This window comes from Oryzias latipes, chromosome 11 (assembly GCF_002234675.1).
Source record: "Oryzias latipes chromosome 11, ASM223467v1".
NCBI classification, from domain to species: Eukaryota; Metazoa; Chordata; class Actinopteri; order Beloniformes; family Adrianichthyidae; genus Oryzias; species Oryzias latipes.
The window spans coordinates 2,147,979-2,162,878 of NC_019869.2; the positions used below are offsets into that span (position 1 = coordinate 2,147,979).

At 38.0% G+C, this 14,900-nt stretch overlaps 2 protein-coding genes across 3 annotated transcripts in view; one reads left to right on the top strand and one right to left on the bottom strand.

Moving 5' to 3' along the window:
* LOC101171013 (venom phosphodiesterase 1-like) overlaps nt 1–11,773 on the bottom strand; it is a 31,534-nt gene extending 19,761 nt beyond the window's left edge. Inside the window, exons 1-9 of one of the 2 annotated variants that reach the window (XM_023959723.1) lie at nt 11,651–11,773; nt 9,378–9,465; nt 7,087–7,221; nt 6,891–7,016; nt 6,319–6,379; nt 5,951–6,048; nt 5,707–5,786; nt 2,930–3,049; nt 1,675–1,784 (exon numbers count right to left, since the gene is read on the bottom strand). In XM_023959723.1, the coding sequence (XP_023815491.1) occupies nt 1,675–1,784; nt 2,930–3,049; nt 5,707–5,786; nt 5,951–6,048; nt 6,319–6,379; nt 6,891–7,016; nt 7,087–7,221; nt 9,378–9,465; nt 11,651–11,677 (845 nt within the window). In that variant the 5' untranslated portion in view covers nt 11,678–11,773. Of the gene's footprint in view, nt 1–1,674; nt 1,785–2,929; nt 3,050–5,706; nt 5,787–5,950; nt 6,049–6,318; nt 6,380–6,890; nt 7,017–7,086; nt 7,222–9,377; nt 9,466–10,441; nt 10,559–11,650 lie in introns of those variants that run through there. The other variant, XM_011480655.3, reaches the window with a different exon arrangement.
* Nucleotides 1–14,900, top strand: part of LOC110015840 (CD209 antigen-like protein E) — a 900,664-nt gene that overhangs the window by 707,878 nt on the left and 177,886 nt on the right. The gene's annotated exons all lie outside the window — the stretch shown is intronic.

Here is a 14,900-nt window from a genome sequence, read left to right on the forward strand (position 1 = left end):
CACACTAATGGCGGCTCTACTGCTGAACCCTGGCACCAACTTGGAACCCCCGGGAGCAATGCAGGGTTCAGTGTCTTGCCCAAGGACACTTTGACACATGGGCGAGAAGGACGGGAGCTGAACCTGAGACCTTTCAAAAGACGACACTCTACATCTGCACCATGGCCGCACAAAACCAATAAATATATTTTCGGTGAGTCAAATCACTAGTCTGACTTGTTTTTCTGGAGTTTTGGCTCATGCAGTCGCTGGAATTCAGATTTAAATGAAACAAAAATGAAATCAAAGTTGGAGGAGAAATGGTCCGTTCAAAGACCCGCTCCAAGAAAAAGATTGTTTTTAACATGTTCTTGTGGCATATTTCTGATGATGATGATGGGCACATTTGAAAAAAATGCAGCTTCTGCCCTCAGAATAAATACTTTAGAGAAAAAATGAACAGAAAAAAGCCAGTTAGAAGGTTATCTGTGACAAAACACTAACTGACTGAAGTTGTAAACTGCTGGATTTTGGGTTTGAGACCAACGACAACAGCTTGTTGCTATGTTACCAACATTTTCAGATTAAAACTTTTTTGTCAAATCAGATGTTTTATTTTACACTTAAAAAAAAACAGGCAAAAAAAAGCCAAACGTGGAAGGATTTAAAAAAACTAAATTCAAGACTATGTGACTATTGGTCTATATTCTGGTTAAAAAAAAGATATAATAGCCTTCTCCCAAAGGTTTTTACAGCTGCAGTGACTCTCAGTATAAAACATTTCTGCCTTTATCAGTTCAAGAAACACGCTCACACACTCAGGAGAGGAATTTGTAGAAAACTCAGCAGAGCTACCACATTGAGTATGTCTGGATGAGACATACCTGAAAAAGACAGGGTAAGACATTTTTAACAACTGGGATTTGCTGACTAGCTGAGCAGAATGTTTCACTGAAAGCAACTAATCCTTGAAGTCTTGAAGATGATGAAGATGATTCTGCATTTCCAGGGAAGGACAATGTTTTCTTTGTGGTTTAGTTACTAGTCAAGTCATTGGCCTACCGTTCCTTCATTTTTTCAACATGGATATGAGGTTTTGTGAGTTCTTTTAAGGTCAGAAAATGTGTTCTCTACTCTTGTATACCTTTGCTTTTGGGATTTTGTTTTAAAATAGAAAAGCTGTTGTTTTAAAACTTGGAGGTTGCAGGCTGCCCATCAGCACAGATTCACCCAATGTGTTGACTTTTTTTCCTTAATAATGATCAAAGTAGGGAATTTTTAACCAACATTTAAAATAAAACAAAAAGGGAGCAACAGCATCTGCTAAGCTTTCATATTGTGGATGCATGAAAATGTAATAAAAAGCAACAAAAGCGGTCATCAGAAACCTCCATGCAAAAGTTTACAGACAACCAGAGACAAGAAATTGTGGAAAAGGTTGTTTTCAGACAATGATTGGCATTCATCAAGGAAATGTATTCATTCTACAAACTTGCTGACACACAGTAGGAACACCAATAGCATAAAATAGTAGATCAAGATGCGCACGTAATTTAATCAATTTCACAAACCCAACAAAAGCCTGAAACAAGGTTTCAGAGAAGGTGGCTACGTGTTTTGTTTTGTGGGAAAAAGGAATTTCATCTTTTAAAACCTGCTGTTCTGTAAAAACGCAGAGGTTGTGTGCGTACTCACCCATCGTAAGGCTTGTAAATGTTGGGGAAGCTTCCATTGATTTCCACATCGGATCCAGGCCAGAAGAAGGTCCCAGACTTCAGACCCTGGTTCTTTGCTGTGTGCCAAACCTAGAGTCCAAACATTTGAAGAAAACCGTCCTGTCATTGCTGTTTTAGCTAAACATTAAATTAAAACATTTTTTAACCGTCTACAGAATGACTTTTTCATTTCTGGAGGAAAAAAATATTTCACCCTGATTTTGGGGGAGCTTTGGGGTCAATAATAATAAATATCAATCGGAAAATTGATCACCCCCCCCCCCCCCAGATAATGGTTTGTTGCTTCAAGGCAACACTGTGCAAAAAGGAAAGTAAAAACACCAGATAATTTGAATTTTACAGTATAACAAACAGGAAGTAAAAAATAAACTAAAACTTTCACAGAACATCAAAACAACAAAATATATCCATAAACTTGTGTTAATCCATTTCTCAAGGGTTTATCATCTTTACTGGCTGTGGATCCTGAGGAAGCAGAAGCGATCTGGTATAGATAAATGTGTAAATTGCATTTTCTGCCAAAAAAACGGGAAAATATATATTTGAGATCAATCATCTCTATAGGACCAGTATGCATGCACACACAATTACTGGTCCAACTGATCCCTCATTGGACCCTGAGTTCATAACTGTCCCTCCAACCTGATTCCTGAAACCATTCCTCCACTTCCTCACAGTTTCCCACTTTCTGAGGGGAATCCCCCTAACTAAAAGTTTCCAAATCCTCCTTCAATGAAACATTTTTATGTCCGTTTCCTGAGATGGTGAGCAGATTGTAAGGTAAAGAGCATTGCCTCTGATCATATACATGCTCACAAACGCACATCTAGACATGCTCATGCGTTGCGTCACCTGAAACATATTGAGTAACTGCACAGTGTTGCCTTGAGGAGACAAATGAAAAAGAACAGTTTTATTATATAAATCATTTTTAAAAGTCCTAAAAAAAGCTAGCAAAAGTAAAGGACCCCCTCCAGCCATAATTAAAGTTTCAACTCATCATTGTATTTGTTGAATTAAGAAAAAAAAAGTTATTTTTATTCAAACGGTAAATGGTGAGACATAAAAATGTGGATTGTTGCCTTGAGGCATGTCATGCAGTGGAGGGTTAACAATATTACATAGGCGTAATTTTTTTTTATTGGGATGTCAGCGTTTAAAATGTCAAAATCCACAAAAAATAGTTTGTTTGGATGTAGCCCCAATGGACTCACTGGTTGTCCGAGGTACCAGTCAGGGTTGTTTTTTTCAGAGTTGGAGAGGCTGAACGTGGCATTAAAAACTGGGTCATACATGGTGTTGTCAATCAAGCCATTGGATTCTGGATAAAGACCCTGCAGACAAAAAAGAATGCAAGAGATTTAATATGAATGACGCACATTCAGGTGAGTTGTCTTTGTCACACCTGGAAACGTCAGAGTGTGTCAGTGTAATATTAAGAGGGAGACCTAAAAAGTGCGTCATGATGAAAATATTCTTCTATTGAGTAATACTTACTGAATTACATTTTCATTGTGTAAAGAAGTGCTGACTCTGCAACTGTTAATCATTTGTTTCTTTTGCCAAGCATGGATTTTTGAAAAGGATTCCTTGAAAATGGCTTAAGTGATTCATCACACGAGACTGCGTGAGCACGCAGGAAGACCATGACTAATTTGGGTCATGGATGTCAGATCTGGGTGGTGATGAACGTGACAAAGTGCCATCCTCACAGTTTTCAATCAGTAAAATCTAGTTCACATTTAAAGAAGTAAGTGTGTGGGAAACCTTTTACCTATGAAAAAATAACAGAACATGTTCCAGCTGGAATCCAGTGGATTTTCTTAAAAACAAGACGCAGAAAGCTCGTCAGAACGACTTTCTTTTGTTCATGTTGGACAGGAATATGAAAACATGACATTTCCAAAAGTTTTCCTCCAAAGAGTCTGAAAGCATATTTGGGAAAGCATGACACGCTTGAATGGATGGATACAAAAAATGGAATGGAGGTTGAATGGGAGATCTCTGCAGAATTTGGCTCAACCTTTACTTGATCCCATAAATCAAGAATACAAAGAAAACTACAAAATTATACTTCTTGCTGATTTATTAATACATAAATTTTAATTTGCTCTCATCCTGTATAATATTTCAATGTGTGCACTCTGTTTTTAAAAATTAAACTGACATTCCAAATAGAAATGTTTTATCAGACAGAATACAGATGGCTTTCTGTCTGGATCCCCAAATCAAGATTTGATTTGGATTAGTACTAATGCACATACAGACCCTAAAAAAAAACTAAGGAATGTCATGGAAAAGTGTATTCATTTCCATAATTCCATAAAAAATGAACTATTATAGAATACAGAGTCAGGGCCCACTGCTTAATTGATTTCAATTGTCTATTTGTTCTTTTTTTTACATCAAAACAGGATTTCAGAAAGTTGGAATACTGTTGAGAAATCACAAGTTACTTCCCATTTTTTGCAAAGAGATAAATGACAAAGATTATGATCAAATCAATCAAAAGACAGTATTTTCAAACTCCTCAATAGTCTGGGCAGGGACCTGGTCCTGCTGGAAGAGGACATTTGCATCTCCATCCAGATCAGGGATAGGCTGCTGCAGGCCTCCAGGGCCTCAGTGTCTGTTGGATTCCCAGATATGTAAAAGCCCTGCTCATGATTGATCACTTGGTTCAGGTGTGTCCAGCCAATTAGAACATGTCAGATGCAAAAAACATGCAGGGATGTGCCTGTTACCCAGTCCATGGTCCAGATGCTCAGCAGAAGGAATCATGAAGTCCTCTACAACTTTTTGCTAGACTGTTGCAGGGATTTTGGAATAAAGAAAGCAGAGTTTACCAACGCCAGTGCTGGACATTGCAGCTCAAATATTGTCTGACTCGGGACATTTCACACTGGACCTCCAGCCGTTTGGGTTCTGCTCCGCATCAGTTTTCCTCTAAATACTTGGACATCGATTCCCCAACGAAAGGCACACTTTCCTTTCATCAGAAAACAGGACATTGGACCACTAACTAACAGTCCAATCCTTCTACTTCTTGGTCCAGTTAAGACGTTTCCTCCATTGGCCCAGGCTCAAAAGTGTCTTGACCCGAGGAACCCGATAGTTGTTGCCCATCTCCCGAATACGTCTGAATGTGGTGGTTGTTGAAGCTGTTCCTCCACCTCATTTCACGCTTTCTGGTTGTCTGCCAGGTTCTTGTTCTTTAGATGATCTCAGGAAGCCCACGGTCATTTCTTTGCTGGTCCATCTTCTCCTGCCACATTTTCCTTTAATTAGACTTTCTGTTGATCTCCTGGGACACAGCGCTCTTGTGGCCGACCCAGACTATGGAGGGGATCAACAATTGTCTTCTAGATAGAAGTCTTCCCCTTATTGAACCGAACTGAGACAACTGAATCGAACTGAACCTATTTAATGACATCTGTGGTACCTGAGCAGGTGATTTAAATTTAGTAGACGACTAGTTGGTCATGTTTTACACATTTTGGGAAGATTTCTCCACAATATTCCTATTTTTTGACATTCTGTTTTGTGAGTTTTATGAGCTTTTTTATTTCTACCAGAAGTAGAAATAAAAAAGAACAGTGGTCCCTTTTTGTAAAGGGACTCTTCTAACTGCACTTCACTACTTTGGCTTCAACAACAACAAAAGCTCTTCCTCTAAGATGATTGGTTGGAAGGAAAGATTTGTCCCCCTTTTCTTCATCAACAGGATAGTTCCTCTGAATCTTCATCCTCTGCTTTTAGGATATAGTGAAAATAAATGCTTCTCTGCACACTCAACTGTTGAAACATTGCTAAAGTTGACTTATACTCCACCATACGTTCATGTGTTTGCAAAATACTTTAAAAGAGCCTCAGAAAATATCATTAGGTCTTTCCAAAGATACTCTATTTTTAGTTAAACCTCCAAAAAGAAAGAACTATGCCATGATGATTTTATATAAACATCAGATATGAAAATGTTCAGTCTCTGTACCGTAACAATGGTGTAGTGATTCGGAAAGGTCTTGCTTGGAAAAGCTGGCTGCATATATGAAGCAGATGTTCCACATGTCCCTTTGAAGTCAGGAGAAGATGAAGAGAACATTTTTATGTTGCTTCTGACAAACAGAAAAATGGTCGTAAATGCAAACATGCAGCATTCCGTGGACAAGACCTGAAGCATGTTTGAGGTTTCACTTTTTAAATGTTTAGAATGAGAAGGAAGGGGTGGACATTACGGATTTTGTTCAGGACAGGCATCACTGTGTTCCATGTTTGCATGTATTCAGCTCTCAGTCCGTCCAACGACACGAGGAGCAGCGGCTGCCGCTTGAAGCTGTTTTTGAAAAGACACCAACCCAAAAGACATTGTTTTAAAAATAAAAGGTCAAATACGACATCACATGGAAAAATCTTTACAAAAATTTTGTTTGTGATTCAACCAAAACAAACGTGTTTGAAAGTTGATAAATACAAAAAAGTTATTATTTTTGGTTTAAAACGTATTAATCGTTAGAGGTTTAAGTCAACACATGGCAAAACCTGAAATCTGGGATTCTTTTTATGCGGTAACTGAGATGAGATGTGCAGCAGCATCACTTCTTACCCGGCTGGACATGACGGGGGCCACAGGTCTTCACATTCACCCTCCACCCATTCTTTCTCACCTACATTACCAGAAAAGGAAGGAGGAACAGAAATGCATGACCAAGTTTCTGGAAATTTCAGACTACTTTTTGCCCGGGGAATCCAAGTTTGGAAAAAGCTCATTGACAAGTTAGACAGGTTTGTAAATGTGAACCGTAAATGTCTGTAGTCATTTACAGTTCCAGTTATTGAAGTGCTTGCTGTTAGGATGCTCGTTTAACTGTTCGCAGAAACTGATCTTTATTTGGGACAATGAGGGGAGAGAATTAGGTTAAGGCTTAGTCACCACATAACCAGAAATGACGGCTGCAGGGCAACTCAAACCTTTTAGACTGTTCATTCAGAGTAAAGGGAAAAGAAACGGGAATGATGCGGGAATACCAGAATCCCAGCCTTCTCTCCCTGATTGCTATTTAAAAATAAAGATAAGTAAATAGAATAGAGAACTGCAGAAAATCCTTCTTTCGTTTTTCCTAGCTTCCATGAAGTCCATGGGTCCATTTTTGGCCCGTAAAGCTTGTACGGTCTCACCTTGACAGATGTGCTTGTAGTTAGTGCAGCAGTCTCCCGCAGACAGACAGTCATCAGAACAGTGACATTTGCTCTGGGTCAGCCTCTTCTCACCACAGCGAATCTTTGTGCATTCCCACTGCTGGGCTAAAGAGAACAGGTAAAGCCAACAAGAGCGGGTCTCATTGGAGGTTCCTCACAGAAAACCACGACTTACCTGGAATGGTGCAGATGTCGTGGAAATCAAAGCAGCAGCTGCCCGTGGCGGCACAGTTCGAGTCACATCTGCAGCCTGGGATCTCATCGTCAAAGGGCTGGTAGCATCTGTCTCTGCAGGATGTGCCGGGGGGGACTAGGAGACATATCTATCATTGATGAGGGTATTACATCATTACATTAGGTTTTTTTTCCACAGCTTATAACTGTTGAGTTGATGTTTCCCCCTTTTCCGCAAAGCCACAATAACCATCGGTCAGACAGGTTTTTGAAAAGTCATTTTCAAAACAAGACAAGCTGGACCCTCTCAGTGAAACAAAGCCTATTTCTGCCACCTCAGGGAAAGATGCAAAACTCACCCGCCAGTTTCTGCTCTGACTCATTTGATAATGATTTTCCTACAGAATTAGGACTTTCTATAGGTTGGTAAAGTTGGAATTCTTTTTTTTTTCACAGGGGGAGGGGACGTTCTCTGACAGGGATGGCTCGTGACTAAACCAATTAGGTTTTGTAAAAGTTTGTCTATAAAGTTCATGTTTTTCCGGTTCGTCTGAAAGCTTTCACAATCTGTGAACTTGTAAATGAATGTATTTCCAGTATATTAATAGACTGATTAGCTTTCTGTGGTTTCCCTACGTTTCTAAAAATGACTCAGCATAACAAAATATACAATTATGTAATTTATCTTGACTCGTGTATCACAGTCATCTGGCATGAATTTGTGTGTGTCATCAAGGTAAAAAAACTCATCAATACAGTACGTGGATCTATTTCCAACCTGAACTCACCAGACAACATAACAAACATTTCAAATTTCATTCATTCATTCATCTTCTTGACCGTTTATTCCCTTTCGGGGTCACGGGGGTTGCCGGAGCCTATCCCGGCCACTTGGGCGTAGGCAAGGGATACCCTGGACTGGTTGCCAGTCTGTCGCAGGGTAGAATATCTTCAATCACACATCCATTCACTCTCACACTCACAGCTATGGACAATTTAGAGTTGCCAATTAACCTATGAAGCATGTTTTTGGACAGTGGGAGGAAGCCGGAGATCCCGGAGAAAACCCACACATGCACGGGGAGAACATGCAAACTCCACACAGAAAGGTCCCCCGTTGATGTAGTTTATCATGTCCCCCAGCCGGGACTTGAACCGAGGGCCTTCTTGCTGTGAGGCAAGAGCGCCAACCACTGCGCCACCGTGCAGCCGGTATTTCAAATTTGTGTTTTTGAATTTTTTTATTAATGCGTTTACTTTGCTGTAGTTTAATACTTTCGCTGAAAAAGTTTGTATGGGGTAAAATATTTTATCCAAACTGTATTACTTTCATGTTCAAGAAACAGTTCCTGTTCAGTGCCATATTTTCCGAACATCAAGGCGCACTTTCCGACGACGGTGTGCCTTACAATCCAGGGCGGTGTGCATGTGGATTTACTCTGATGGCGTTTACTGACGTCAAAGTGTGTGGTCGGGGGTTCCTGTGAACACGCTGATGCAGCTAACATGTAGTGGTTTTGGACAAGTTTGGACTTAGCGTAATAACAGTACTGTTTGTTTTAGCGGCATTGTCTGGTTTTGTATATTTAAGAGCAGTTTTAGACATTTAGATGCAGCTATGAGCTTTGCAACTATGTACTTACAATGTCCATGACTGAGGTGCAGCTTGATGTTTGTTTTGTGCTAAAACATATACAACCGCATCATCAGCATATAACCGACAGGTTAAAGTTGCTGGACAGAAACTCATTTTTACGTGTTGCAAAAGAGGTTGGGAGTTACAGGTTTTGTGCTAAAGTAGCTAACACCTCTATGGTGGCCAACATGTAGCGTTTTACATACAAATTCCCAGTTAATACTTACTCTGACTTTTTTCTCTCACTTCCCGCAATTTATAGTTCGGTTCGCCTAATATGTATGGCATCATTTCAAAAATAGACAATTTATTTACGGAACGGCCTACAGTACAGAAACCACAGTACTTCAAAGGGCTTTTGTTTCATTAAAAAAAAAGAGAGAAGTAATACTTATTATGCCCTGTTACTCACTTATTCCAAGAAAATTAAGATGTTTCTCATGACGTTTTATCTAACCGAATATGTGATGTGCAGCAAGTTTCATAAGGAGCTCCACTGATTTGCTTTCTGCAACTGACTGTTTATAAGGGTATTGCTGAGTAAGCCCATAAAAGTTCATCCTGACTCACTTTTTATGATGCAACTAATGGCGCTTTATAAGCCCACAGAAAAAAAGTAAACTTGTTGTGGAACTTGAGTGTGTTTCTTGCAATACCTTTGCTCTTACAGCTCTGCAATTCAAGACCCAGACCAAGTCCAAGACCCAGAATTAGGGTCACAATCGATGCAGCCAAGACGCATATCTGCCTCAGACAAAAACAAACAAACAAGACAAAATTAGATTTGACTCCAGGCTCTGGAATTAAACCGGCAACATGTCAAAGCAGCTGCGGTTGAAAATGTGGCACAAAAGTTCATGAATGCATTGATAATGATGTATTGACAACTTGACATCATGCAAAGAACAAAAAAGCTGTCTGAATTTTGAGAAATGCGTTTGTCATGATGGTCAGTTGAGACAGTCATTTTTTCATCTGGAAATTTTTATTTTTTTTCTAAGTTTTGGTTATTAGTAATTTCCTCAAGATTAAGAAATTGACACATTTAATAAAGATGGTACACAACCGATTTCACTTTCCTTTGCAAATCTAGCATGTTGAAAACATATATAAACATTGCTAATTACAGAACTGTTAAAGTTTTTAAAAGGTCCCTCTGTTTTCCAAAGTCAAGCCTCTGTAAAGATTATATGAATGACCAAATAATATTCCAGAATGATGGTACTGCTAGTACATTATCTAAAAAAAGAATGTTTATTCCTAAGAAAACAATACATTTTCAGGATTAGATTTAAGTGGAAATTGTGGTGAATTAACAAAAACAGAAAAAAGTAGATTTTACCATGTTTTGAAATACAACCATACTTTTAAAGTTGATGTGAATTTTTTATAATGATTATAAAATTAGGTATGAACCAACATAGGCTGACAATGAGTACATGTGGTCTACTTTTTATGCAACAAACTATTATTTCTCATAAATATTGCATTCAATATCATCCACCGTGGTTGACTTGGAATAAACGTGATCACAAATTGCAATAGTCGAGAAGTCCAATAAATGTTTCGTCTTTAAAGTAGCACTAATGCACTAATGTGGAAAAACATAATTTTTTAATAATGTAAATATTCAGTTCACATTAGTTCATTGTTACAGAAAAAACCAAAGCGGCTGAACAAAAGTTTTTGATTCAATACCAAAAATTCCCTCCATACTCACAATGATCTTCTTCTTTCTCTGAGATGTTTTTGCCCAGTTCATGGCTGCCCTGATTGGAACACACTCTCCAATCACAGAGTGAAATGAAATGACAGGCAGCGTGACACTAAAAGGGATTTCACTGTGGTGACCTCTGGACCAGGTAAAGGCTGTGAATAAGTAACTGATTGCCAGAACAAAGAGATAACTTTCTTTTTTTTTTTTTTTGCTTGTTAAGCATCAAACTGCTGATAAATTTAAACACTTGTCATTTTCAGAAAAGTACCGGGAAATGAGGCAGATAGAACGAAGTTAGAGATTTCACAGTAGCTCACAGTAATAACTTTAAAATGTCGTGGTCGTGTGCGAATCTGTAATCCATCAGTCAGATAGTGGCTTTGAATTGACTTTTATGCAACAGATATCATTGTTTATCACTGCTTTAATGTGCCTATAACTGATAATGGCCATAGTGTCAGACGGCTCATTTCTACATTTCCTGCTCTATCGAAACAAATGAAACAACAAGACTCATAAAGTCTCAGAAACCTTGATCTTAGGACTATGACTGGGGGATTTTCTTTACTATTCTTTAAAGCTAGGATAAGGAAGAGATAGTGTACAAAGCATAAAATGTGAGGAAGTTTGTGTTTGCTGGATTTTGTTGATGTCGTAAAATGCTCCTTGGTGATAATTCTTATGTTGTTCTTTTGTCTATAATTTCAAATTATTACAAAAAACCTCTACGAAATAAGCAATAGCTGTGTGGATTGAATCCGTACAAAAGGAGGGATAATTTTCTGTCAAATTATCCCAAAAATGCAGGTTTCCTCTGAATGTGGTACTAGAAAGGTGAAGGACAGCATCATCACTGTTAAGACTTTTTGCTATAGTGCATCACCAAAACTAAAACACAAAAAAGTACAAATGTTGTGCTACATTTAATGGAAGAATTATACGGTTTAATTTATACACAAAGCTCTAACAGCCAAACTTTAAAGTGTTCATGCATTCCGGATTAAAACAAAGTTCATGTGTATATAAAAACTATTCCATAGGAGTAACATTAAATAGGTGTATTAGAGAGTCTCTTGATGTCACGGTGAGGAGGGCTCGAGAGCCGGTAGGACCCAGACGCAGAGACGGGAGGCAAACGGGTTCAGGACTAGAGGGTTTAATGACAGACAAAAGGCGCTGCAGAGCAGGATGACAAAACAAAACAAAGCTTACTGTGGCGTGGCGAGGAACATGGAACATGGCATGAACGTGGCTACAAACATGGAAACAAAGACGCTATGACAAGATGACGTTAACACAATGACAAGAAGCTAATGGACCAGCACAACAGGAAGGCAGAGACAAGACTTATATACAGACAGGGCAGACAAGACACAGGTGAACACGATCAGGGCAGATGGGGACCAAGGAAGTACAACTCAAAAACATGACAAGACAGGAACCCTTTCAAAATAAAACAGGAAACAGAACCAAACAAGACAGAACAAGAACTAAAGCAAAAACCAAGACAAAACAAACTCAAACCATGACACTTGAACAACACAGTGATGGAGATTTAACTTCAAATTTAAATGATGCTTTATAAAAACGAGTAAAGGGATTAAACGACATTTAACTGAATCATCCTTTTCTTTGCTCCACTTTTAGGAACAAAGATTCCCAGCAGTATTTCTATCATTTATGTTTCAAAGAAAACATGTTTCACTTACTCATTATGTATCACACTGTTCAAAGATTGTATCTTTTTTTAAGATTACGAAGACATTTTTTGTCAAAAACACAAAATTCTAATGTTGATATAAGAAGAAATCCAAATGTGTCTTTTTCCAGACTAGAAGAGATCAATGATCAATCATTGAAATACATATATTTCTCATTTTTTGTTTGTTTCATTCAGCTGCCACTCTTTTTTAGATCAATGTTGAGGCTTGTTTTCCTCCTAAATCATAAGGCTAATCACCATTTTTCCTTATTATGCTGGAATAAAATTACTCACTGGAGTATTGTGAGAAGTAAATGTCACAAGCGTCATGTTTCTGGAAAACCCAAACCTCTGTATACAGTCACAGCTATAATGTTACATTAAAAAAAAAACTTTTTTTTACAATTTTGAAGCTAAATCTTATTTTCCTCAAGCTTCAGACCTTTTGGTTTATTTCAAGCTTTCAAAACAGAAAATACAAAAGAAGACAAAAAAAAGACGTATATCTTCTGTATGTATAGATATTTCAAACCCTTTAGCTGAAGACTTGATCTAAAAAAATGAAAGCTTAAAGAAAATATATATCTATATTTAAATCTACAGATCTGGTAGAAATGATTAACTGAAACCAAGAAAACAAAACAGCCTTTCCTTTCCAAAAAGTCAGGAAAATACAGACAAAAATTAAAATTGTCTGGTTAAATTCTAAATAATTTTGTGTTCCTTTTCTCTGCTTGTTTTGTGCAGCCATGTGACACTTTGTCACTAACTGCATCTTTACTGTTGTCAACAAATGAAGAATTTGAATGCACAATTATGACTCACACACAAAAATCTATTGCGAGGATTCAGATTCTTATCACTCCATTGTAGGGGAATACTAAAGACTTTGTCCAGGTTTTGGCTTGATTTCCTTAACTTCTGTTGAGGTGAAAAGGCTGTTTTTAATGCTTTTATCTTTCACTCTTAAATGAATACAACATTAAAAATACTCTTCACCAGCTCCAGCTGACGACAGAATCCCTTGTCTTGTTGCCATGTTTTGGGTTTCTTCTGTTGTGCCTGATTCCCCCGGGGGTTTCACCATATTTCATATCCTGCTCTTGCCCTGTCAAACTGGCTTTCCTGCACCTTGTAGTCCCCTACAGCTGTTTCTGGTTTGTCTAATTACCCCTCCGTATGCAAATCATGAGATAAAAGGTTTGAAATGTACCTCTGCCAGTAAAAAAAAGAACCACAGAAACACAATCCTGTAAAGTTTCTCCCACATGATGTCACTCTAACCATCCTTTCACTTGAAAAAAAACGTTTACTGTGAAGGTGGAGATTCCTATTGAACTTTATTGTGTATGTCGAAAGCAACAGAATTGCAGATTTTCCTTCGGTTTTGCCAGTAATGACGTTTCAAAACTTCTGCGACTGTGAAAGGTTGTCAGGGAGTGACTTCTGATCTCACTGCAGGTAAGGAGCTGCAGGGCGAGAAAGCTCAGCACACCGTGCATTTAGACGTCTTGTCTCTGCTTGCTTTCTTATTTTTGTTGCAGCGGTCTACCCAGCAACACATTCTTTTCATTTGGGTGCAGGGCAGCCATGGTTGCTTAAAGCAAAGTAAACAAAAAGAAAAGAGGAGTAAGAATGTCAGATGAACGAGAAAATGAAGTAGAATTAATAATCTTCTAGATAAAAACCAAGTTAGGGATTTTAGACGTCATACTTTTTTTTTTTTTTGTAAAATGAGAAAAAAGGTTTAACCCTAGAAGACAAAAATCCCTGATAATAGATATTTGTTATGTCTGAAACTAAATCCTTTTATCCTAGTGAAACGCTGCCTGTGAAGTCCTTGTGTTGTTGACTCAAAAATACACAAAATTGCTCAAATTTAGAGTTTCGGAAGTGTGTGTGCAGGAAATACGTCTTAACTCTGCACAGAAACTCCCCATTACATGTAGGTGAAACCCTCTATAGGTAAGTGTTGCGGTTCTCCATCCGCTCACTTCATGTGAACAGAAAGTTGTGGCAGCGCTGCCACCATCTGGTGGAACGCTTAACCTTGCAGAGGCTTTTGTTTTTCAGCAAAAAAAAGGATTTTTTTAAAACTCAAATCCCTGATTTGAGACGGGAACCTAAATCTATCATCGTTACCTTGATAATTTGTTGATCAATGGGTGCATCTAACTGTTGATATACATTGAGTTCTAAAACATTTAGGGTAATTACTGACTTAAAAACTTGGAATAAATCATCAATGATGTCTTTTAAGGTTTAGATAAAGTCCAATTTTCTTATCAAATGTTCAATTTGTGTCAATTTCAGTGAATTTTCTCAGACCAAACATGTCCAATTTTGTTTCCTTAAGTCCAAATGATATATTTTTTTTAAAGTCTTCAGATTAAAAGGTGTAAATCATACATATATTTGTACTTATTTTTATCAGACAATCCCAAAAAACCTGCTAATTTTCATTAAATCTGCTTTTGTGAACAGCAGGAGTCTCAGTCGGACTTACAAGGTTGACCCTTCTGGGTTTTTTTATTCTCTAAGCTAGTTTTAGTCTGATAATAGCATCCATTCTCCCAACCTTTCATTTTTACAGAAATCCATCTGTCTGTTGATGAGGTCGCCTGATCCACACAGTAAAATCGATACCTTTAGTATTACGTATGTAAGTTGTTATTTTGATCTACATGACATAATAAAAAAGAGGTTTTACCTGGAAAAACAGCTCTGCTTTAACAATGCATCTTTATTTGTTGACAGATA